Source organism: Prunus persica, chromosome G2 (assembly GCF_000346465.2).
Source record: "Prunus persica cultivar Lovell chromosome G2, Prunus_persica_NCBIv2, whole genome shotgun sequence".
Classification (NCBI taxonomy): Eukaryota; Viridiplantae; Streptophyta; class Magnoliopsida; order Rosales; family Rosaceae; genus Prunus; species Prunus persica.
Genome location: NC_034010.1, coordinates 28,892,819 through 28,917,352, shown reverse-complemented (window position 1 = coordinate 28,917,352; position 24,534 = coordinate 28,892,819). Strand labels below are relative to the sequence as shown.

Genomic DNA, 24,534 nt, shown 5'->3' with positions numbered 1-24,534 from the left:
CTCAACTCCAAAAATAGTTACAGAGGTCACTCAATTCTCTAACGGTAGGGTGCAACACAACACCTAATTGAGGGATCATTGCTACAAAAAACCCAAATTGGAAATATAATCAATTAGGGGGAGTAGTTGATCTGTATGAAAATTCTTGAAGACATTCCACATGTGCACAGTTTCTTTCTTCCTGAAATCATACATCTCAAACTAAAAATTTACTTATCCTATAAATTTTAATATCTTAGACAGAGTATTGATGTTCTAAACGGCATTGCATGGGATAGTGACAAAAAACGTATCTTTGGTAAGCTCCAACAGTTGGCTTTCTATGCAATCATATAATTTTGATTGTGCTCTACCCAGTGCTCATGAAAAATTGATGGAAACCCTGAAATGATTACCAGCATTAGGAAGAATGGTTATCCTCTTTTGGTATAGAATTGATTGAAATAATTCACGAACTGGGTTATGAATCGAACTCAATGTGCATCCAATTGTAAGTATTGGGAGCGTCTAAGAATTGTGTTTCTGTCTAGGTGCTACATCTGATGATATGTGTAATTTTTGTTGGGGTTGTGGTATTCTCTTGTTCTATATGTATTAACCCATATGTTTTGGCAGTGACCGGAAAACTATGGCCGAAGCTTTATGAGATCAAGCTACATCCAATAAAGAAACAGTTCAGAGATGGTGCCATTGAGCAGCTCTGCCTGCGGAGGCCATTCCATTTTTGAAGCCATAAAAAGAGCCAGCTCCGTTGTAAGGCTGGGCAGGGCATACGTCCAGTGGGATTTTTTATTTTGCATTGTGATATACATTAGTTTGCAAATGGATAGTCTATAGAAAAAAGAAGGAAAACTTGGAAAACTACTTTAATTTTATTGTCATTCAGACTCCAATCTATTTGAAACATATATAAGATGCTGCCTTTCATTTGAGCATCAAAATTCTCATATAATACATGACTCTCAGAAGAAGGGGAGACTGGTAGAACATGTCACTAACTTAACATCTTCAATCGCCAACCTGTCTTCCGGGAAAGGACAGTCGACGACTTCTTTACTCTCCGGCAACAAATCACATGCCTTTGGAGTCACATTGCTTGTAACTCCCGCAATATCGGTACAGTTCCATTGTAATTTCTTGGGCTTCTCAGTCAGTGTGATAGTCACATTGGAAATGCAAATTCCCTTGAAATGATCATTAGGAATTCCCTCCAGCCTTGCAGAGTAAGTAACATTCTCAGCCTCAACCTGTTTGTAGTTGATGTTCTGGATCAAAGGCAATGCCTTAGGATCAAAGCCAGGGTCCGGGTGAGACCCATAAGAGCCAGTCATCCAGAAAACGTACTTCATAGTCTTGAGGGTCATTCTTCTCACAAATATGTCTTTGACATAACCTCCTCTTCCTTGGGCAGTTTTGATCCTCACACTAGATTGAGTGCTAAGGGCTGTGATGTCCTCAGCTCGAACGTCGCGAATTCCACCAGACATCTCACTGCCTAGAGCAATGGTAGCACTGTCAGGTGAAATGCACGTAAGTCTTCTAATCACAAGGTGCTCCGTTGGGATCCCGACTTTGATCCCGTATTGGTCCCATCCACTCTTTACCGCAATGCAATCATCCCCAGAGACTATGAAGCAGTCTTCAATTCTTGTTTGCGAGCATGAATCTGAAAATGGAGCACAAATAGGTATACATATTAACTATGTTCAAATATGACCAAGGAGCCAGAACAAAGTGGAAACAAATTAACCAACCTGGGTTTATGCCATCTGTGTTAGGAGAGTCAATTGGTGCAAGGATAGTGAGCCCATGGATTGTTATATTGCTGCAAATTAAAACCAGAATATATACATATCAGAACAGTTTCATGCAGTGCTTTCTTTTATTATTATTATTATTATTATTATTATTATTATTATTATTAAAAACCCTTGTAAACCAAAGTGCTTCTTATGAAAGCATTTCCAAACGAGCCTTAACTAGGATAGAAAATCGGTCATAATAGAAAAATGGTCAAACCTACCTACTGTATGTGGGATGGACAAACCAGGAAGGAGAATTGACCAAAGTAATATTTGAAATTTGAATTTGATTAGAGTACATGATCTCAATCATGTAGGGTCGTGTTTCATTCAATTGACCTGCTTTGAATTTTTTCCACCAAGAAGCACCTTGCCCATCGATGGTGCCGTTGTTACCTGAAACACAATAGTGCTCCAATTTAGTCATTTACATAATTGACCCAAAATCACAGTAAAATTAAAATAATTAAGTCTGATATGTTACCTGTAATTACTACATCGGTGAGGTTTGTTCCAAAAATGAAACTGCTAAACCTTCCACCAGGAGCATCTCTGCCTCTTCCATATGAAGGCAAGGCTGGAACAAGAGGCCACTCTGACTCATCCTGTAAATTTGGTCATGCAAAATGGTTATTAATGATAAAGGTGATGACCAATTGATAATTTTACATGAAAAAGATTTGGCTGATAGAGAGATTAAAGTCAACGAGTTGACTTCCTGCATGCATACAACAAAGTAAGAAAGTTGCTGCTTTTCCTGTGTTTTTGTACATTACTAGGTCGGTCGGAGTTCTTTTTTTGAACTGAAATTACTAGGTCGGAGATGTTTGTCACCAAATAAGCGAATTCTATGGTAGAATGGTAATTACAATCAATTAAGCTTAAATATATGTACAAAAAACTTAAAGAACGGTCGCACCAAAGGTAATTAAGTCTAATATTCAAGAAATTAAGGAAACATTTCGACCAAAAAAGGCAAAAGATTTAAACCTGAGTTGCAAGAATAACAGCATCCTTGTGGAGGAAAAGGGTGAAATGGCTGGTAAGGTTGAAGCTCCCGGTGAGCCACTTCCCCGGTGGCACAATAAGCTGTGCTCCGCCTTCGGATGCATTCTGGCTTAGATGATGAATGGCCGCCTTGAAGGCCTTCGTGTTGGACGTTTTGCCATCGCCAACGGCTCCAAAATCAGTCAAAAGAGCACTGTGCTTTCGACAGCTAAGGGCAGAGTACTTGACCGTGCCCCCATTCGCTGGTGTTCTACATTCTGCGGCTCTTAGGAAAAACAATCCCAGTATAAAAAAGATTGCACCAGAAACCTGTAATTAGAGAAGAAGAACATCAAAAACGAACACATATTGTTATTTTCCATGCCACATTCATGAGAAGAAAAAAAAAAAACCAGATATAGAGGAACCATGCATTGTCAAAACTTATATGATACACATCAAACTTGAATGTAATTTGTTAGACAAAATAACAGTGAGATATAGGGGTGGAAAATGAACGTACATTGGACATCTTGGATTTTCCGTCCATGGTCTGGAAGTGAAGGAATTGTCGTACAAAACTGTGCAGAGATTAGAGAATTTATATAGAGGTGCACCAATTAATTGGTTTTCGTATTCTTGGAAGGGTATCTGAATGGAATGATTAGCCTACATGGAGGGATATATAAAGATGTACAAAACCATGAGTTACAATTGGAAATAAATCCTAAATATATTTAATAATACAATCCTATTGGATTAAGGAAAAATCTGTATATATTTGGTGATGGATTATAATTTGTGCTTAAGTGGACAATCAAATACTTCGTTGACTTATGCACTCTGCCCATCTCGATCCTCCACCACATTAAAATGATCCGGACGTGCAAGTTAGGAAGAAAGCAAAAAAGTAAAGATTTTTTATTATATAGAGATATCGATAGATATGGCTGCCCCGCAAATTAGTTAGGAACATCAAAACATGGCAAAAGCTTTGGGTTGTGCTCGTGTAATTTCTAGCATCTGAATGGGTTATATGAAAACACGAAAACCTCATGAAATGTTAGCGTAAATAACTCCTCATTATAACCTAAAGAATTGCCTTTGTTACTGAGATTCCAAACGGACATGTTTATGAATGTGTTATTTGGGGCCTTTTGGGCTCCACTAGTTTGGGTTGTTATGTAATTGATGCCTTGTTTAACAAGGAAGCATGCGGCAACCCTGGCCCACAAGCAAAATTCATATTTAGCTATTTGGGCTCCATTCGTTGGTCACGATTTGGGCTGTGTAAAAGGATGGTCGTACGTTGGAAACTATTGAAAAAGATGGTTGGCTTCCATTATTAGCAAGTCCACAACAACGACATCCGGTTCAAACCGGAATGACCCACGGATTCTCCAGGTGTCGGTCTAGACGACTACGAGCTTGCCGCGTGTCATACGGTAACACTCGTGAGCCAATCACTGTGGCGAGAAGAAGAAAGAGGACGAAGAGAAGACCAATCGAGTAACATCCCAAAAAGGTATCAAGTCAAGCGAGTGAGTGAATGCATAAACAGCCACGTGGCTTTGTATGACAGCCGATAAACTGGTAAGGTAACGCCAAAAGCCAACGCGCTGTTGTACCAACAGTCGTTGCCCTGCCTTGTGATTCGCTGTCGTCCTCCTTCGCGATCCTCGGCGGCCCATCCGCCTCACAATTCTCTCGTCCCTGCCTGACAAGTGTCGTTTATCACCCTCCACTTTCCCAATCCCACCCTTCTTGTTTCACTAATTTACCAAAAACGCCATCCCTTTTCAAATTATTATGTTTCGCTAATCACTCGGTAACTTTGGCCACGTGAATGGCGTTGTAGTAATTTAGTCCACAAACCAGGCATCTTTTTATATTTATTTTTTGAGTTGGCCATACGAGTATTTTAAGCGATGGTTTTCTTCTCATAAACTCTCTCAAGTTTGTAGACAGAAAGTTGTGGTTTCTGTTCACTTCAATTCAACCCACCCTCAATTCAATCTCTCTCTCTCTCTCTCTCTGAAGTTCTTCCATGGCGGCTGGGCACTTCGCCGCCACAACCCCCAACCCCATCCGCCTCATCCAATCCTCATACCTCCTCGCAAAACCCAACCCAACTATCTTCTTCCCACCTTCGAATCTTCGCCACCAAAAATCAGCACTTCATTATAGGGCTCGAAGGAAGCTCTGTTTCACTGTCTATGTCGTCATGGAGGACCAAAAGCAGAGTACCCATCTCGAGAATTGCACAGAAAAAGCCCAAGAGGCTGCTCAATCTCAGATCCCAATTGTAATTCCGTCCGTACGTGTGGCTGAGAAGTTGTCCAGAAAGAAATCGGAGAGGTTCACTTATCTTGTTGCTGCTGTGATGTCCAGCTTTGGTATTACTTCCATGGCTGTCATGGCTGTTTATTACAGATTTTACTGGCAAATGGAGGTAACCAATTTCTCTCTGCTCCCTAAACCACAAAAGTTACGAACTTTATATTCTCTGGTTGAGTTTTTGAATTGGGTGATTTTGTTTTCTGTGTAGGGTGGGAATGTGCCTTTGTCTGAAATGTTGGGTACATTTGCTCTATCTGTTGGTGCTGCTGTAAGTTCACTGACTGCTTCTCAATTGGGGAAACTTAATTAAATTAAATTGATTTTGAAGTTTTTTTCTTTACACTGAAAACTGCTAAATCGATTGGATTTTATATATGTATATTTTAGGTGGGAATGGAGTTTTGGGCAAGATGGGCTCATAAAGCTCTCTGGCACGCTTCTTTATGGCATATGCACGAGGTTTGCTTCGAATTTTGCTACTTTTTGTTATCTCTTTGATGCCAACAAAATTTTGAGTTTGGAATTTTGTTTTTTTTCGTTCACTGGGAAACCAGCAATGAAAGAAACATGACAAGCTTGAGTTTTTATATTGTTTTTCCGTTCTTAGCAACCAACCAATCAGTGTTTGATATTTGATATGAACTATAATTGCAGTCTCACCACCGACCCAGAGAAGGTCCATTCGAGCTTAACGATGTGTTTGCTGTAATTAACGCTGTTCCAGCTATAGCCCTCCTCAATTATGGTTTCTTCCACAAAGGCCTTGTTCCTGGCCTATGTTTTGGTGCTGTAAGTCTCTCTCTCTCTTTCTCTCTACTACGAATACGAAACCGTGTTTATTGCTTTATTAACGACTTTAATCGTAATTAATTGATGGGGATTATAAATTAATCCTCTTTAACAAAAGGGCCTTAGAATTTTCTGTTATTGACAAATTGACTTTGAACAGGGTCTTGGAATTACAGTGTTCGGCATGGCGTATATGTTTGTCCACGATGGTTTAGTTCATAAAAGATTCCCAGTGGGTCCCATAGCCAACGTGCCCTATTTGAGAAAGGTTGCTGCTGCTCATCAGGTAAAATATCACAGCGCTCGTACAACATGAAATGATCACCACACACACAACAGCACACATACAAACTATAAGTCTATACATTAATAGTTCTTTACATTAATTTACTTACATAATTCTTTCATAAAGCAAGTTTAGGTAAGAACATGGGTTCTATTTGTATATTGTGGTCGAGCCATTTAATTATGAATTTCTCTTAAACTGAATCTGACTGTCAAGATTTTATTGTGGTCGAGCCATTTAATTATGAATTTCTCTTAAACTGAATCTAACTGTCAAGATTTTGTTTGATTTGGATGTTTTGGCTTCAGCTCCACCACTCAGAGAAATTCGAGGGTGTGCCATATGGGCTGTTTCTGGGTCCCAAGGTTGGTCTGCAATTCTTTAGTGTTTACTCAAACAAAAGTTTGTCTCGGTCGTCAAAATAGTATTGTTAATCAGGAGCTAAATTGGTATTATATTTTGTGTTTGATCTGGTGCAGGAACTTGAAGAAGTGGGAGGCCTCGAAGAGTTGGAAAAGGAGATCGAAAGGAGAATCAAAGCGTACAAGGGATCATGACTTAGATTAAGTAGTTGATGGAACCTCATTTTCCACTTCCCCTTTGTATCGGAAATTTCAGTGTAGAAAAGTGATAGAGATAAATTAAATGGTTTTGTGATCATTTTTGTTTTTACACGGTGGAAAACAGAGCAAGTGAGAAACTAAACTGAACTGAACCAAAATGCTGTGCTAGGGTTTTAGGCAGCTGGGCTGCTCGAGTGTTTGCATTGCAATGAAGAAGAAGGGTATGTATGTATGTATTTTTATGTACGGGGGAATTTGTATTCCGTCCTCCCATGTATACCATGAAGTGTGGGCAACTTTTTGTCATAGTACAATACTTTTTTGTTGTTGTTAGAAGACGGGGAGTAACCTATAAAACAAGAAAAACTAACAAAGAACATTTCAGAGAAAAATCCGGCTTAATCTATTATCATACAAGATAGAAACCAAAACTATCCTAAAGACAATTTGCGCCTCATATCAACTAGACAATCAGCAACGTGATTTTACTCCCTATAAACATCAAGTAGACAACAAAACTACTCATTTCCAAGAATCTTTCCACAATGGGCATCACCAATTGGCTATCTAATGGTGCTAGCATTTCTTTTTCTTTTTTATCCCATTGAGTCAAACAGATGAAGTTAAACCCATAAATTATCACATCCATGGTCCAATGGTATAACTTTTGTTTTTTTTGTTTAACATTAGAGTTCGACTCTAGGGTTCAAACTGGGATGCCATATGGGGAAGAGTAACGATGCCACCACCACTGTGGTGGGAACCCATTGACGTCCAATGATATAACTTTCACTAACGTAATCATGCTTAGCAGTTGACCTAGTATGAAAGGGGGTGGGAAGGGCAAAATTTGAAAGTACCTCACAATGTTTTAATTTGAAATGCATCCACATGTTGAAAGTTTCGAACATGGAGAAAAACTATAACAGAATTGTACATGTTGAAAGTTTGATTGAGTTTAAGCGTTGAAAGTTACGTGTATAGTATACTAATCTTAATGCTAATAATAGTTTGTCTGGTCAAGGTCGTCATTTCAAATGAACATGTTTGTGATTGAATTATGCAAAAGTTTATGAGTTGAAATAAAGTAGATAGTCAGAGATAAATATCCAATAGTGTGAAGCCATGTGTAGTGATGATACAAGTGCAGAGGAGGTAAACCCGAAACAAGCTTCGTGGTGCTGACTCACTCAACCATATAATGGATTCATGGCACTGCTGTTCCCTCCCTCACCCTCATCATCAACCTACCCCGCGTACCGCCCATTTTCTCCCTTGTGTTTGGTCATGCCAATTTCCCAATCTAATCCACTCTTCCATTCCAATGTTAAAAACGCAACCTTAGTGGTTCATGCACTTAACTTTTACAATTCATATACTCATTCCAATTTTCAATTGATTAAGACCAGCATTGCTTGGGCGCTAATGGATAATGACCCGTTTTACTTTACATATATCAATCACAATTTGACATATTTGTAAAATTAATTCGTTACATATTTGAACACTGTAAGTTCTCAATTAAGAGTCAAATATTTTTCGATTGAGACTTTTACTTTCTATGTTTGTTTAGTCATCAATACAAAAGAGGCCTACTTTCTATTTGAACAAGTCCAAAATCACCTAACTTATTTAACGCTCGAGAAATTAAATAACTTTGGTCTATTGAGCATATTCTAATATTGCTTCCGGCATCACCCTGCCTTTTATAAATAAGTATGTTATCTTGATTTTGATATCGACGTTAATCCCAACAATAAAGGAAAAATAAAATTAAAATAAGAAAGGGCATGACAATGATGATGTAAGACTCCAATAAATTGAATAATTGTATTGTTGGGATAGCTGAGCTGACCTTCAATTGAGGGAGAAACTATTTGTCGTTGAAAGAAACGTATTGATTTAGTTGTCCCAATTCAATTCATTCAATTCGGTTTTGCCCTGTATGATTCTTTTTTTAAAAAAAATTAGTTGAAGTAAACTCAATTTCAGTTCAATATGTTATTGATTCGGGTTGAAAATGGATAATCCAAATTGATCAAACTGAGCTAAGTAATGGTAATATATCATTAAATTTGTAATTTATTTCTACTGGGTCTTCTGTTCTGAGGCCAAGCCGAAAGAGATTAGAGACTAGAGATTAGGTCGGAAAGGCCAGGTGGCTTCATATGTAGGCAGAGTCGGTGGAATTGCACCACGGACCGGTGGGCCACGGTTTAACCAAACAAATAGACAAGCAATTCGTGTGGGGAAAGGTGGGGCCTTTTTGGAATTGGGGCCCCATGTTGGTCAGCTGGTCTCCCATTTCCGTCAGTTATGATTTCCTGAAAAGGTTCTTGCATTCTCCGCAAGCCACGTGTGGTCAAAACTTAAAAACCATTGGGGAGGTGGCAAATTGAATTATTCATTTTATCGTTCTTTTTTTGACGAAGTTAGTGTTGTTTATTTAAATTGGCGTTTCGTTTGTGTCCATTGTCATCAGTTGGGTGCATTTGGAGACGAAAGTTATTAGGTGCCCACTTCCCGTGGTGTATCCTCTTCAATTTTTATAGTGATAGAGTTGTATGAAGAAAGAAAAAGAAAAAAAATAAAATTCGAATTTCTAATATCATTTTCACGTTGGAAAGAAAAGTAATACTAAATTAATAATAAATATTGTTAACGAGGTCTAGCACGTTAAAAAAATTAAATTAACTAATATTTTAAAATAATATATTTAAATTTTAAAATATATATTATTTTTATTCAGTAATATTTGAAAATTTTGTGTATAATACGTGAATTTTGTGTGTATTGTTGAAAGTATTGTAAAAAAATACGTGTATTAAACATGAAAGTGGTAAATTCTTTATACGAGTAATAACTCTGAAAAATTTAAAAATTAAAAGTGGACAATAGAGACTCGGGTAATTGCCTAATAGTAATGGATAATGCTCTAAACTACTCTTATCGATAAACGAAAATTGGGGAAACAAATTTATAAATAATAAAAAAATGGGATCCCAATATATATATATATATAAAGAGTATAGCGGATCAATTATACTATTTTTTTTATAAAAAAAAATCAGAAAATCAGAGTATAGCCGCGCGGCTATAATAAAATTACAAAAGCGTATAGCCGTTCGGCTATACTATATATTAGGACCCCAGCGTGTCAGGATGAGTACAGCCCAACGGATATACTATTTAAAATAAAAAAAATAAAAAAACTGAGTATAGCCGGCCGGCTATACTATTTATATTATAAATATAAAAAAAGACCTGCCTTGCAATTAGGTGCCACGTGTCCAAGTAAGTATAGCCTTGCGGCTATACAATTTTTTGAAATAAAACAAAAAATCGAGTATAGCAAGACGGCTATTCTGTTTATAATTATTATTTTTAAATAAAAAAAAGGACCCCACCGATTAGGGCCCCACATGTCAAAATAAGTATCACCGCACGGCTAGACTATTTAATAATAAAAAATTAAAAAAAAAGGACCTCCTATTTGTGTTAGTTCATACTTTATAGATACTAGCCTCTTCGCACGTGCTTTCGCGTCTGCGATAGGCTTTTAAAAAAAAATTAAATTTATTTTAGAATTAAAAAATATAATGAGTAGTTGTGTTCCATAAAAATAGGATCCATTATCTGATTTTGCTTTTACTTTTATTTTATTTTTAATATGAAAAGTGTGAATGTACCATATTATCCTCATTTAATTAATAATTTCAATTATCAATGTTTGCATTAACCAATGGCATTTTCTGATATTTTGAATGGTTTACCATTCTCTGTCTTTTGCTTTATATATATATATTAATTTTCTATTTCAACTCTACAAACTGATAAGTCCATAAATTTACACATTATGTACTTTTTATACTTAGTTTTTGTAGGAGAATTTGATTTAAAGAGGACTTATTACTTTATTTTCTCAATTTTTAGCTTTATGGAGCAAGTAATTGGTTTTCAACAGAAATACGACTTTTTGGTGGAGTTTTAGTACAAGACCAGTTGGAGATGAAAGCTAAGATCTTGAAGATGATTGTCGAAGCAGCCAATGAGAGCAGTCTTTGAAGTTAAGTCAATATAAGTTGCAATCTCGTCAAAACTGTGCTGCTGTGGAAGAATGACTATTTGAAGACCTTCTGATTTTTCTCAAGGCGTGCGATATATGGCTGGAAATACAAGACAAAGATCTACAATTTACATATTTTTCCAGAATTTTCTTGGAGGAGGAACGACCCCAAACGTGCTTGCAAAGTAACTGAAGTGTTATCCCAATCCAAGTAGGAAGATGAGTCAATTACTTACCCACTTTGGAATTATGTTTTAATTAGGTTTTTCTTTATTTTTGGGATGCTATAAAAGCCCAGCTAGGGTAGGAACAGACGTGTGATGTTTTATTTAAGCATGAGAAACAACTCCTTTAAGGGACACACGCAAAGACTATAAAACATTGGAGACGCCAGAAGAGTACATCAATTGGCTAAGTTTTATTGTTTCTTCCTTATGTTTTTGTTTATGTCGAATTCTGTGATAATGTGTAACTAATTTTCTTTTGCTAGGGCATGATGTAGTCCTAGTATGATAATCTAGTTTTCTTATTTTACCTATCTATTGATTGTCGTTTGATGTTGGATTCTTAATCGCTGTGCTTAATAACTTGGTTGGTTATCTTGATGCTTGATCACCATCTAGACTTTTAATTGAGTTAATCGGATGCAAATTATAGTAAATACCATACTTAATTTGAGGCTTGCTTCTTGTGATTAGGATTTGTAATTCGTCTAGAGTAAATACCATACTCCTTGGGTTTACATGCTTGTTGGAGGTTTTCACTGATTTTAATGAGTTTCTATGTGTCGATCTCTGACCTATATACCATAGGCGAATTGCATGTAGGAATATACGAGTTAGCCTAAATAGTAATACCATAGGTAATTCATGAAAAAGGAAAACTAAGCAGCGACATCAAATGATTAGTTAGTAGATAGGTGAATAAGAGGTTAGATCAGATTACTAGTGGTGAATTCATTGTCCTAGTGCTTCTATCAATGTGAATTTCTCATTCTTGTATTTCGTGACTTTCTACTTGTTTTGTCTTTTAATTTCGTTGGTAATTAAATCATTCTTTCAAAAACCTTTTTGTGTTTACATGAGTATGCTACTTGTTTAATTTCTTGTTTATATAATTTTAGTTAAAGTATTTTGTGAAGTAAATTAGGTTAGACTAATTGGAAGTTGAACTCAATCCTCGTGGGAATAACCTTGTATTTGTCATACTATATGACGATTGACCTTGTGCACTTGCGAGTATAATTTGCGTTTAGACTAATCTTTATAATCTCTATTTTTCAGGTTGTCTAAGATTCACAACACAAACTACTAAAACTTAGTTGCATAATAAATTGTTTAGTAATCATTAACAATTTTGGCAAGTTACAACTGAAAAGTTTGGTCACTATATAATTTTTTAATATACTATATTTAAATATTTAAATATATATTATTTGTATTCAATTATATGTGAAAATTATGTGCATAATACGTGAATTTTGTGTGTATTATTGAAAACTTTGTAAAACATACGTGTATTAAACATGAAAGTGGTAAATTCTTTATATGGGTAATAACTCCGAAAAAGTAAAAAATAAAAAGGAGACAGTAGAGACTCTGGTAATGGCCTAATAGTAATGGATAATGCTCTAAACTACTCCTATCGATAAACGAAAATCGTTGAAAAATATTTAAAATAAAAAAAGGATCATAGTATATGTATAAAGAGTATAGAGGATCAACTATACATAATTTTTTAAAGGAAAAAAAATAAAAAAAAGAAAAGAAAAACAGAGTATCGCCGTGCGGTTATACTATTTATACCAAAAATAAAAATAAAAATGCGTATAGCAGCTCGGCTATACTATTTATAAAAAAAAAAAAAAAAGGACTCCAGTGGTACCACGTGTCAAAATAAGCATAGGCGCACGACTATTCTATTTTAAAAAAAAAAAATTAAAAAATAGAGTATAACACCCAACAATACTATTTATATTAAAAAAGAGGACTTGCCTGCGATTGGGCGCCCACGTGTCCAAGTAAGTATAGTCGTTCGGCTATACTATTTTAAAAAATATATATAAAAAAATCGAGTATATCTACACGGCTATACTTAAAAAAGAAAAAAAAGAAAAAGAGAGAACCCCATCGATTAGGCGCCCATGTGTCAAAATAAGTATCGCCGCCCGACTAGACTATTTAATAATAAAAAAAGATAAGAAAAAAGGACCTCCTAGTTGCATTAGTTTATACTTTATAAATATTAATTTTCTATTTCAACTCTACAAACTAGTAAAACTTTGTTGCATAGTAAATTGTTTAGTAATCATTAACAATTTTGGCAAGTTACAACTAAACAGTTCGGTCACTATATAATACTTTAACATAATATATTTAATTTTTTAAATATATATTATTTTTATTCAGTAATATATGAAAATTATGTGTATAATACGTGAATTTTGTGTGTATTATTGAAAATTTTATAAAAAATACATGTATTAAACATGAAAGTGGTAAATTCTTTATACGGGTAATAACTCTGGAAAAGTAAAAAAATAAAAAGGGGACAATAGAGATTCGGGTAATTGCCTAATAATAATGGATAATGCTCTAAACTACTCTTATCGATAAAAGAAAATCGTGGAAAAAAATTTAAAAGAAAAAAAGGATCCCAGTATATATAAAGAGTATAGTGGATCGACTATACTATTTTTATAAAAAAAAAGAAAAAAAAGAAAAGAAAACAAAGTATAGTCGCGGCTATACTATTTATTAAATATGGAGAGGACCCCAGTGGTTAGGCCTACGTGTTAAAATAAGTATAGCCGAACGGCTATACTATTTTTTAAAAAAAATAAAAAAACCGAGTATAACCGTCCGACTGTACTATTTATATTAAAAAAAGAGGACCTACCTTGCGATTAGGTGCTCTCATGTCCAAGTAAGTATAGCCATTCGACTATACTATTTTTTTTTAAAATTTTTTAAAACCGAGTATAGCCACACGGCTATACTTTAAAAAAAAAAGAGAGAGAAAGGACCCCGGCGATTAGGCACCGACGTGTCAAAATAAGTATTTCCGCCCAGATAGACTATTTAAATAATAATAATAATAATAAGAAAAAGGACCTCCTAGTTGCATTAGTTTATAATTTATAGATATTAATTTGCTATTTCAACTCTACAAACTAGTAAATCTTAATAGCTCAATAAATTTTTTAGTAATAAATATCTCATATTCGAATTCTATAGCACATTGTCGCATGCGTTTGAAAAACCCTTCATTCCTAATTTTAGGGAAAAAATAACCTAAGAATGAACATTAAAAAAAAGGGAGATTCACTATTATACCTAATATAGGAGCCCAAATTATAAAAAAACTCTATATGAAGAAACACACCAAAAACCTATTTACAACATAACAAAAAAGCTATTAACATATTTTAAATTACAAAACTGCCATTGATTTCTTAAAACAAACCCAACCCCAAAACTTCATAGAAAAGCCCAAAACACTCAATAGGGCATCAAAGTAATTTAATAATCAAAATTAAGTTTCATAGGGCCAGCTTTTATTTTTTGAGTTTTGTTTTAGGTTTGTTTATAGAAATTAAATAGTGTAGAGTTTATTTATAGTTTTAATGCTAAGAATGAATATATGACTAATTTTTTTTTTTTAAGAATGAGTATATGACTAAATATTTCTTAAAAAAAGGTCTGGGGAATGTTGAAAAAGTATTGGGCCTGCTTAGGTTTATTGGTAAAGGAGTATTGGACCGCTTTCTTCCTTGAATAAATGGCGGCAATATATTGGGCCTAATCTCTTCGTCCCTGTTTTTACAGTTAAAATACCCGTATCCATATCTTTGAGAATCCACGATCCAACTTCAAAGCCGCCACTTTCACGGGAAAATCACTGTATCACACAATGAAATTCCCGGCATTATCGACGTCCAAAACCCTCAATTTTCCCGCCAATCTTATGGAGAAACAGAAGATTCCCTTTCAGATATTTCTACGGAAGATCTCCGTCCAGGGCAAAACCAATCGCAGTGTTAAATCCGTGCAAGCCTTGAGTAAAAACAACAGTGGTAGCATCTCAATCGCAACGACGGTCACGCAGGAGAGAGATCGAGTATTGGATAGTTCGAGAAATGACAAGGGTTGGATTCACTTTGTGGGTATTGGAGGTTGTGGGTTGTCTGCGCTGGCCATGTTCGCACTCAAACAGGTGAAGCTTGATTGCAGCCCTATATGTTTGCTTTCTGAGAAAATGGTGTTAAATGATAGAAAATGAAAGAAAACAACAACCCTTATAGAAGTCTTGCTTTGTTGTTGAGTAAACAAGTGGTAAGTGAAGGAAAATTGAAATTTAGGATTGTCAAATAGAGCTTCCTTTAGTAACTTAACAAAGTGAAAGCATGGTGGAAGGTTAAGGAAACTATCTTATTTGCTCAAACTCGTATAGAATTTGAAATCTTTGTTTCTTTCGGTTTTTTATTTTCTCGGCAGATTTCAAGTATTAGAATGTCATCTGGCTTGGCTCTTAATTGTTAATGTTAATGAGTGTAATATACAATTGAAAACTGGACTATTTCTAGGTTTCTTGAATTGTATTTTTTTTCGCCTGTAGGGTTATGAGGTCAGTGGCTCAGATATTGAATGGAGTAGCTTCATGGATGGGCTACAGGAAGCAGGGGCACTTTTGCATATTGGTCATTCGGTGGAAAATATGCAAAGGAACGCTGCCTCAAGATTACCTGACGCGATTGTTGTTTCTAGTGCTATTCCCCAACACAATGTGGAGATTTTGTGTGCAAAGTCTGCTGGAGTTCCCGTGTGAGTACTTCCTGTTCAAATTGGCATTTGATGTACTACGTTCTGAACTTCTTTTGGCTTGTGATTTATGAGGCATAGAAACTGTTTGTATCCGTTCCTATTTTAAACGATAACCATGGATGCCATGTTGTTTATCACGTATGCCACTTTAACAGTTTAGTGTTTGCCTATCCAAGTAATGCTACGTTTATGTTAGTTGTTCTTCTTAATTTCATATCATAACCCCTTTCTTTTACAGGTACAAGCGAGACCATTGGTTAGGAAAGCTGACACAGGGCTACAATCTCATTGCCGTAAGTGGTAGCCATGGTAAGAATTTGTCTACAAGTTTAAGGGTTTATGGAATGTCTTTTCTGATCTATCTATATTAATTTGTTATTTTTTAAACTAGTAAAAAATGTAAATAAGTTGGGTGGTTTCCCTTTCCTTTTGCTTCAGTAAAGTGAAATGTGATTCCTATTTATAAAAAAAACATATAGTGAAATGTGATAGGGTTATATGCTTGCTTGTGATCTTCCAAAAAATACTAAGTTTGCATGCCTAGTATCAAATTTTAAAACTGATATACTATAATAGTTATAATAGTGATCCAATCGTGGTCAAATCTAAGATACTATTAGCTTGCCTTCTTTTTCTTAATGCTATTAATGTTAATGATTAATACTTATAGGAAAGAGTACAACTGCAAGTATGCTTGCTTATGTTCTAGACGGCATGGGTGATAATCTTACAGCAGTAGTTGGAGCACATGTGCCACAGGTATCATTTTTCTCTATGTAGCTTTGGTGAAAAGATGAACGTTTCTGATGCAATAGTAATACATCTCTTTCTTGTATGGTCCATTCGCCATGTTTAAACCATAGTTTTCTCCTTTCTTTTGAACTAGAATCTGTAATAAAGTCTTACGATGAGTAGCTCAAATTGACTTTCTATCATTAGATGTTGAAAATGATTACAACTTTCTTTTGCAGTTCTCAGGAGGAAACATTATCTTCGGTGATGGTTGGAATTTTGTCCTGGAGGTATACATTTTCATGACGGGGTTGAGTTTTTGATGAGTTGCATGAGCTTTGAAAACCATGCAAGGATTACATGTATACTTATTAAGGAATAAGGTGGTAAATGGTAATAGTATGATGTACAAATGACTGAAGATATCTAATATTTAAATCCCATTCATATAACAATGAATAACAATCACTTATCGGTAGAAATAAATGATATTTGGTTAAGTTTTTACTATTTAATACTTATTCTCTCCTTTCTGTAAGCAACCATCAATTCTAGGTTCATAAAGATTGTAGCTTACACACAAAATTTGTGTTTGTAATAGGCTGATGAATATGATGGTTGCTTCCTAGGACTATCACCTTATATAGCTATTGTAACAAATTTGGATTGGGAGCATGTTGATATATTTCAAAACGAGGAGGCAGTTAAAGCTACTTTCAGAAAATTCCTGAGTCGAATCAGGGTGGGCGGACATCTCATTTTATGTGGGGATAGGTACATTGCTCTACTATTTTGGCAGCATATTGCATTTTGGTGCAGCATATTGCATTTTGGTGCAGCAGATAAGTTCAAGTGGTAGGCATTCTAGAAGAGCAACATTTGCCTAAGTCATGCATCATATATCTGAGCTGCTCTAGATTTACTTGTTTGGCCGGTAGTTGCTCAACTCTCATTTCATATGCAATTAGACTTAAGACTCTGTATGAGTGTGGTTTAGTCTATTGGTAGTGCTTGCATGTATTGGTTATTGAATATTGTTGTCTAATGTATTTTGCCTCCCCATATAAGCTGCATATGTAATTTTAATTTTGTGTGTGTATATTTTCATTAAAAAAAATCCGTTTTCAATAGTGAAGGTGCATATTCCTTGCTCACTGATGGAAAGCAACCAATTGGATCGCATAATTGGAGTGGTCTAAGGTCAAGGCCATTGGAGAAATGTTCTGACAGCTACACCATAACAACTTATGGAACCACAAGTTTTAATGATTGGCATGCATCATCAATTAGGCCAAACTTAAAGGGTGGTTGTGATTATACACTGGTATGTAAAGATGGTTTCTTTTCATGTCCGGGATGCTCCTCTGTTCTTTACGTTATTTTGTTTCTTCTGGAAAAATGATGATGTATGAAACTCAAGTGCATATTCTCTTCCCTGGTTAATCACTCTTTCTCTCTCCCCTGTAGTGTCATCAAGGGTGCTCTGTGGTAGACATCAGTCTACAGATTCCAGGAGTTCATAACGTCCTTAATTCATTAGCAGTGAGTAGCATACCATACCGAGTGTAGTGTTTCTCATCACATTCCTTTTTGTGAGTTATATTATAACCATAATATCTTTCTAATTGTAAGCCTGGCATTTCAACATTTTAAAGGGTGGATTTTCGTTTTTTGGTGAACAAACATATAACAAAAATTAGGTTAGGTTGATTCTCATTGTATAAGTGACATTTTTCTTTTCACCAATTAGTAAGATTGTACTATTGAAGTCCTGTAACTTAATGTCTCTTGTAATCATGCTGTATTATGCAGGTTATTGCCACCGTTGTAACATTATTCAGTGACCAAAGTCCAATCAACAATACAATTAATTGCGTGAGCTTGCACTTCAACAATTTTATAGGCATAAAAAGGCGTTTTGAGATGATTGGCACCATATACGGATGCCATATATATGATGATTATGCTCATCATCCAACGGAAGTTAGTGCTGTTATTCAAGCTGCACGCCAGAGGTTCCCTAACAAGTCTCTTTTGGTGGTATTCCAGCCTCATACTTACAGGTATTCATCAACATGAGAACAATTGAGAGTTTCTTTTAGCACATTTTCTAGCATCATTAGCATGATCCATATAATTATGTGAGACTGTTTGATGATTATTTTGCAGTCGTTTAGCAGCACTGAAGGATGACTTTGCGAATGCCCTCTGTGATGCAGATCAAGTTGTAGTTACAGAGGTAAGATGTCTTGGCACAAAGTCTTTGCATAATCTGACAACCAAAGGGTTGACTGGGTTGATGTCTGATATCAGGTTTATGCTGCTAGAGAAATAGATGAGCAGAATGTTGGTGGAAGGGAGTTAGCTGCTACTATAATTGGCCCGCCATCTGAATACATCCCCTCTCTGGTAATACTGAATTTTAAGTTTCTCTGGAAAGAGCATGGAAAATATGAATTTAAAAGCTGAAATATTACATATCGGGATCAAATGAAACCCCATTAATGCTCTAAATGGTTACAGGATGATGTGGTAGATAAGTTGGCATTTCAAATATCCGAGAAACCTCATCGGAATATTGTTGTTTTAACACTTGGAGCGGGTACTGAATCTTTATGCCTCATCATCATGGTCCATAAAAGAAGGGGCAAATTTTGAAATAGAACTTATGAGTCCATAATTATTTGATTTATTCAGGTAATATAACTACGGTGGGCCCAAAGTTGCTCAATGAATTGCGAAGAAGACTACAAGTAAATTCTTAGCTTGCTCCAGCAGCTGCTTTTCGATGGCTTCGTTCAATTCAGGGGTTTGATGTTTCAGTAAACCCCGTTGGTAACCAAGTCATTTGCGTGCCGTGAATTTGGTTAGATGGATACCACGTGAAAAGAGAGTTGTTATTGAGATGGTTTTTGGAGGAAGTAAAAGCTTTCATCTTGGCTGAAAGAGAGCACCATCTAGTCAAAACGTATTCTCCAATGTTTCTGGCAGATGAAATACATCATCAGAACTTCGTGTTGATGGGGAGAGGCCAATTCATGAAAGTGACTGGGATAGCAAGAAAGTTAAGCCTTCAAATGAAACTGTTGACATCAGGCATGAACTTTTCAACCCACAAAATGCAAGAAACAGGTACGAATTCTCCTTGTTTCTCAATCCAGTAGCAAATAATTGCAAAAAAGAATGAACCTAGAAAGGTAACCAAGAAGCAGCAGCTCAGATGATCTCATCAAAGAGTTACAGTTACTTGCATTCTCTAAAAACCAAAACAAAAAACAAACTAGAATTCTAAAATCTAGCTAGCTACCAATAAGAGAGAAACACAACACAATCATAGAATTGAAACTTCACTCACCCACCCTGTACACAGCTTCTTACTTTCCTCTAATCTTGATCAATCATCTGCAGATGAAACATATGCAACCTCCATACATGATAAAGCTCATAAATTTGGAGCAATATCAATTCAGAGAATAAAAAAGGGTAGAACTCCTAGCCAAAAAAGGAGAAAAAGCCGCGCTTCTTCTTTGGCTCTTCCTCAACCATGACAGCCTTCATGCTGTCCTGCTCAACAAGCCTCCATGCTGCCTGCTCGAAAGCCAGTCCAGCCAATGTGGGCGGCCTATTCAAAACCAGAGGATACCCTCTGTTGGTGCTTCTGATTACCTCCGTATCCTCCGGTATCATCCCCAACAATGCCAAGCCCAACATCTCCTGCACATCCAGCACCGACATCATATCCTCACCTTTGATCATATCGGTCCGAACCCGGTTCACCATCATCTTGATATCCCTAATTCCGTCACACTCCAGCAACCCAATGACTCTGTCAGCGTCTCTCAAGCTCGTGATGTCCGGCGTGGTCACGAGCACGGCCTCATTGGCCGGCGTAATTGCTGTGATGAACCCGGCATCGATGCCTGCCGGGCAGTCGATGAGAATGAAGTCCGGGCAGCCCTCCTGCCTGGCTTTCAAGGCGTCGACGACCCAAACCAAGGCTTTGCCGCCGAACCCCATCGGCAATTTCGACCTGGGCTTGGAGATGCAGAGCAGCTCGAAGTTGGACCAGCGCTTGTCTCTGACGAGAGCCTGGTCGAGCCTGCAATCGCCGTTGAGCACCTCGACGACGGTGTAGTTGACGCGGTTCTCGAGGCCGAGGAGGAGGTCGAGGTTGCGGAGGCCGACGTCGGCGTCGATGGCGACGACAGAGAAGCCGAGGCGGGCGAGGGAGAGGCCGACATTGGCGGTGGTGGTGGTCTTGCCGACACCGCCTTTACCGGAGGTGATGACGACGACGCGGGGGGTATCGCCGGACAATTGGGGCTTCCTATTGTATTGGAGGACGGAGCGAACAGTGAATGGGGAAGACGGGTTGGGTTTTAGGGTTTTGGGTTTAAAGGGGTTTGTGTTGGTGAGGAAGGAGGGCGTGGGATTGATGACGGTGGCGAGTTGAAGAGAGAGCATTGTGCCTTCTATGGCCACTTTGGTTAAGGGGAGATCATCAAAACAAATGGAAGTTGAAGAAGAAAAAGATGAGCGTGTCCTTTTGGTGGAGGAGGAGACTATTGTTGAGAGAGTAAAGAGAAGTTGAGTTGTGAAAGAGAAGGGCAACTGTTTAGTCTAAGATAAGAGATGATTTGTTTCTTTTTTTCTTATTTAATGGACGAATTAATTTGCCAGATTTAGCGATTCAAACTCAAAATTTGCAAAATCAATCAATTTTAATCTTTTAATTTTTTTAATTTTTTGTGCATGCCAAAGTTAGGAAAAGGAGAAAATCACACATATTGGTTTGTTACACCATGAAAATTTGAACCTATCACTACTTGGAGTATGTTAAAATTTCGAGACTAATAATAAGTAAAATTTTATTTTTTCTTCATCATAGACTCATAAAAAAGCGGAAGAAGACAAATGTAGACAGAGGCGGTCATGGTAGTGAGTCCGTCTTCTTGTACTTAAGTTCTGGCCTGATCCTTTAGTAGATTAGATTAATTTAATCTACCATCAGGTAAATTGAGAGATAATATATTTTCCGTTTTCTTTGGAGTAGTTGGGCCAAAGGCTTAAAAACAACAAAAAATGAAAAAGGGCCTAGCCATGAACGCTCCTGGAAAGGTCTTGTGTAGGAACAGGCCTAATATGGAGGCCCAGGTTTGCCATTACCAAATCACAGTCCTACCTTCTTATTCATGTAGCTAGTCCAAGCCGTTGGATCTGAAGACAAAGTGTTTTCAGATCTATAATCTGAGCCGTCAAATAAATAAGCCAATAGAAATATTTTGACGGAAAGCAAGTGACACCATGGATTTCGATAGAGCCAGCCAACCAGGCCCCAACCTAATCCAAAAGACAAAGAAAAGTCAGATATTCTAGATTTACCCTTCAGACCAACTCGGGCCATCTTCCCCCCACGCGTCGCCGTCCCATTCGTAATTTACACGATTACCCCCTTCACTCTCTCTCTTTCTATGTGGTCGGTTATTTCCCTCTGTTACGAAATTTTCACTTTCGTTTCTTACACAACTCTGTTTCTCTGGATCCAAACGCTTCCAATTTCTTCCGGTTTCTGCTTGCCACGGATGACTTACAAAGCTCGAGGCCTTTTCCTCTAGCTCTCATTCTAACCTGGTTTGCTTTCTCTCTCTCCCACTCATCGTCTTTAATTTCGTGTATCTATATTTGCATTTAATTGTTGATATTTGGTTTCGATTTATGTTTCTAAATTAATGGGTTTTTGGATCTGATTTTTATGGAAGTGGTTAATACTGTTAGAATTTGATGTTTCTGTATCGGAACTGATATATAGATCACACGATTGTACGTATGGATTTGTGATGAACTGTTGTAACTATGTTGATTTTTTGTGCGGATCTATTTGGTGAAGTGCGGATTTGAACAAATTAGATACCACCATCTGTTTGGATGAAGAGAAAATTGAGTGAAAGTTCAATTGATGGTCTGAAATTTGGCCTCTGTTTTGTGATTTTGTTCTTTAGCTCCCCAGTTATTGAATTGAGTGATAAATTATTCATCGGTTTGGTCTTATTCCATCATCTCACCAATATAATGGAAGATTGGATTGGTTTAGATTTGCTCAGGACCTTGGTATTCGTAATTGAAGCTGTGTTTCGAGTTGACTCACTGGGTATCTCTTGTTTTTGCGAACCCTTTGCCTACTCTGGGTTCAGAGCTTTGTCACTAGCAAGGATTAGATGGATATCGTACACGTTTTTTAAAGGATTGTTAATTCAATGATTTTTGAAGATTTTTTTTATCTAGCTTGATTGTGAGGTCTCAGGTGATGTTATTTAGATCTAATTTTAGGTTAGATAGGTCTCTTTCCCGGGAAGTTTGACTTCACTTTAAATTATGACAACTATATTAAGGGAGTTATCCCTGATATATGTTGCCTGCGTTTTACAGCATGTGTGTGTACCTGTTTCTCATAGGTCATATATCTATACTTTTGTGTGCATCTAAACATGTGTACCAGGGTAGAAGTTTTCGTTTCAATCATGACTTTTTACTTTCTCTGCAGCAGTGAAGACCATGTGAGCTGTTTGGAACAGATTTTGATTATTGCTTCGACAATTGGTATTTGATGATCAGTTCTTTTAGTATGCTCCAGATGGGTAAATGCAAAGGTTGTGGGAAATTAGGAAGAATGATGCCAAGGGGTGGATCTGTGAGTGCATATCAATTTTCCCTTCTGTTGTCGCCTGTTGTTTCTGTCTGGGATTGCATCGTTCGCAAAATGAGGTACTCCTACAGACCTGAGTGGGTGTAGCTGTCAGGATTATAGTAATATATTAGTTTTCAACAAGAAAATTAATTAAATTTATTTAGTAATATAGAAAAGTAAGGGAACACAGTTATAGGGAAATGTATACACTTTAGAGGAATTCTGAAAGAAAAGTTAAACAAAGGCATCTGTTTAGAGGTCGTTAATCTGAATGGATAACATGGAGTGTAATAAACTGCAACCTGTTGTGAGAAAAGTTAAGAAGAAGCAGGTGAAGGACGAGTTGGATCGTCAAAAACAGGCTGAGAAAAAGAAGAGGCGCTTGGAGAAAGCCCTTGCTACTTCGGCTGCCATCATTTCTGAACTAGAAAAGAAAAAACAAAAGCAGAAAGAAGAGCAACAGAGGCTTGATGAAGAAGGTGCTGCAATTGCCGAGGCTGTTGCGCTGCATGTTCTACTTGGTGAAGACTCAGATGAGACATGTGAAATTGTTCTGAACAAAGACGAAGTGCTTAATCCTTGGGATTGTCCTGGCGATATTGACATCTTTATGGCTGGACGGAGGGCATGCTTTCCTTATCAGGACTCTGCAAAGTGTTCACTTGAAAGGATTGGGTGGGTCTCTAATGCTTACAGATCGGGATGCAAGTGGGGTGGTTTGGGGAACAGTCAATTGTCGTTCTCATCTGGGCCTTATGGAAGAGATTACCATGAACAATTTTGTGAGGAAGCAGGTTGGGGGACTACGGGATTCGCTGCTGGTCTCATTGCAGCACAAGCTGTTTCATCTCTTCAGATTGCAGAGGAAGCACATGAAGGCACAATGGTGCTTGATGGAATGCTAAGACGGTAGACGGACATTTCAGTGAAGTTGTCATGTTACTGGAAGAGGCGCGTTGGCTGAATTTCGATAATGATGTTCTGTATATAATTTCACAAATGTGTTTTAAGTGGTTTATCTGGTAAACGTATCTTCTTCAGCTTGGACAATGTTGCATGACATGCTCTTTCGTTTTTCTTCTTATGTTCTCTTCTAGAGGCTGCGATATTTTTACGTGCAGTGTAAGCTGACTCGTCTTTCTGATGTTTTTGTGGAGTGTATTATTAAACTAGTGTAGTTTCAATCGTGAATTATGTTCAGATATTTTCTGGTGTATGACGTACTGTTATCAACGAATTTCCAGTTTCGATGCGATTGAGGCATGCTGCTAATAATAATTTGTTATTTCAAAGAGTTGCTTGTTGCCAATGTTGTTGGTGATTTTGGCCTGACCCTGGCCTCAACCTTTCTTCTCAGTTTCCCTGGTTTCGTCTAGGGTCTCGTCGTACAGAAGGGATGATGCCTATAGCGTTAGTTTTCGCATTATGCATGACAAATAAAAATACAATAGCCATCCTTGC

General features: G+C 37.0%; 5 protein-coding genes across 6 annotated transcripts; 3 read left to right on the top strand and 2 right to left on the bottom strand.

The window, feature by feature from the left end:
- LOC18785277 (probable polygalacturonase) lies at nt 963-3,339 on the bottom strand. The gene is made up of 6 exons (XM_020557458.1): nt 3,313-3,339; nt 2,793-3,119; nt 2,287-2,407; nt 2,024-2,198; nt 1,755-1,825; nt 963-1,666 (listed from the first exon to the last, which is right to left on the bottom strand). Exons 1-6 carry the CDS (start codon nt 3,337-3,339, stop codon nt 963-965), a joined length of 1,425 nt encoding a protein of 474 aa, XP_020413047.1.
- On the top strand, nt 4,682-7,087 carry LOC18787302 (beta-carotene hydroxylase 2, chloroplastic). The gene is made up of 7 exons (XM_007218653.2): nt 4,682-5,241; nt 5,338-5,397; nt 5,517-5,588; nt 5,784-5,918; nt 6,079-6,204; nt 6,513-6,569; nt 6,684-7,087. Exons 1-7 carry the CDS (start codon nt 4,837-4,839, stop codon nt 6,759-6,761), a joined length of 933 nt encoding a protein of 310 aa, XP_007218715.1. The 5' UTR covers nt 4,682-4,836; the 3' UTR covers nt 6,762-7,087.
- LOC18784939 (UDP-N-acetylmuramate--L-alanine ligase) lies at nt 14,710-19,903 on the top strand. Its single transcript, XM_020556879.1, has 14 exons — nt 14,710-15,048; nt 15,451-15,656; nt 15,895-15,965; nt 16,327-16,415; nt 16,628-16,678; nt 16,990-17,162; nt 17,520-17,712; nt 17,856-17,930; nt 18,201-18,451; nt 18,558-18,627; nt 18,702-18,797; nt 18,912-18,990; nt 19,086-19,520; nt 19,797-19,903. The coding sequence occupies exons 1-13, from the start codon at nt 14,746-14,748 to the stop codon at nt 19,151-19,153; spliced, it is 1,725 nt and encodes a 574-aa protein (XP_020412468.1). The 5' UTR covers nt 14,710-14,745; the 3' UTR covers nt 19,154-19,520; nt 19,797-19,903.
- Nucleotides 19,528-21,227, bottom strand: LOC18784984 (putative septum site-determining protein minD homolog, chloroplastic). Its single transcript, XM_007218281.2, has one exon. The coding sequence runs from the start codon at nt 20,850-20,852 to the stop codon at nt 19,881-19,883; it is 972 nt and encodes a 323-aa protein (XP_007218343.1). The 5' UTR covers nt 20,853-21,227; the 3' UTR covers nt 19,528-19,880.
- Nucleotides 21,765-24,367, top strand: LOC18787541. 2 transcript variants are annotated; one of them, XM_007218331.2, is made up of 2 exons: nt 21,765-22,019; nt 22,930-24,367. In XM_007218331.2, exon 2 carries the CDS (start codon nt 23,345-23,347, stop codon nt 23,984-23,986), a length of 642 nt encoding a protein of 213 aa, XP_007218393.1. In that variant the 5' UTR covers nt 21,765-22,019; nt 22,930-23,344; the 3' UTR covers nt 23,987-24,367. The 2 variants fall into 2 exon arrangements, with proteins under 2 accessions (XP_007218393.1, XP_020412469.1); XM_020556880.1 differs by having other exon boundaries at nt 21,796-22,019; nt 22,933-24,367.

What these genes read in the sequence shown, in the direction of transcription:
- LOC18785277 (XM_020557458.1), bottom strand. Translation starts at nt 3,339, where the DNA reads ATGGACGGAAAATCCAAGATGTCCAAT. An exon ending in CTGTTATTCTTGCAACTCAG is followed by an intron (nt 2,408 to 2,792) that starts GTTTAAATCTTT and finishes CCAAATTTACAG; the next exon opens with GATGAGTCAGAGTGGCCTCT. An exon ending in GTCCATCCCACATACAGTAG is followed by an intron (nt 1,826 to 2,023) that starts GTAGGTTTGACC and finishes TTTAATTTGCAG; the next exon opens with CAATATAACAATCCATGGGC.
- LOC18787302 (XM_007218653.2), top strand. Translation starts at nt 4,837, where the DNA reads ATGGCGGCTGGGCACTTCGCCGCCACAACCCCCAACCCCATCCGCCTC. An exon ending in GATTTTACTGGCAAATGGAG is followed by an intron (nt 5,242 to 5,337) that starts GTAACCAATTTC and finishes TTTTCTGTGTAG; the next exon opens with GGTGGGAATGTGCCTTTGTC. An exon ending in CTGGCCTATGTTTTGGTGCT is followed by an intron (nt 5,919 to 6,078) that starts GTAAGTCTCTCT and finishes GACTTTGAACAG; the next exon opens with GGTCTTGGAATTACAGTGTT.
- LOC18784939 (XM_020556879.1), top strand. Translation starts at nt 14,746, where the DNA reads ATGAAATTCCCGGCATTATCGACGTCCAAAACCCTCAATTTTCCCGCC. An exon ending in GTTGGAATTTTGTCCTGGAG is followed by an intron (nt 16,679 to 16,989) that starts GTATACATTTTC and finishes TGTTTGTAATAG; the next exon opens with GCTGATGAATATGATGGTTG. An exon ending in CTGAATACATCCCCTCTCTG is followed by an intron (nt 18,798 to 18,911) that starts GTAATACTGAAT and finishes AAATGGTTACAG; the next exon opens with GATGATGTGGTAGATAAGTT.
- LOC18784984 (XM_007218281.2), bottom strand. Translation starts at nt 20,852, where the DNA reads ATGCTCTCTCTTCAACTCGCCACCGTCATCAATCCCACGCCCTCCTTC.
- LOC18787541 (XM_007218331.2), top strand. Translation starts at nt 23,345, where the DNA reads ATGGATAACATGGAGTGTAATAAACTGCAACCTGTTGTGAGAAAAGTT.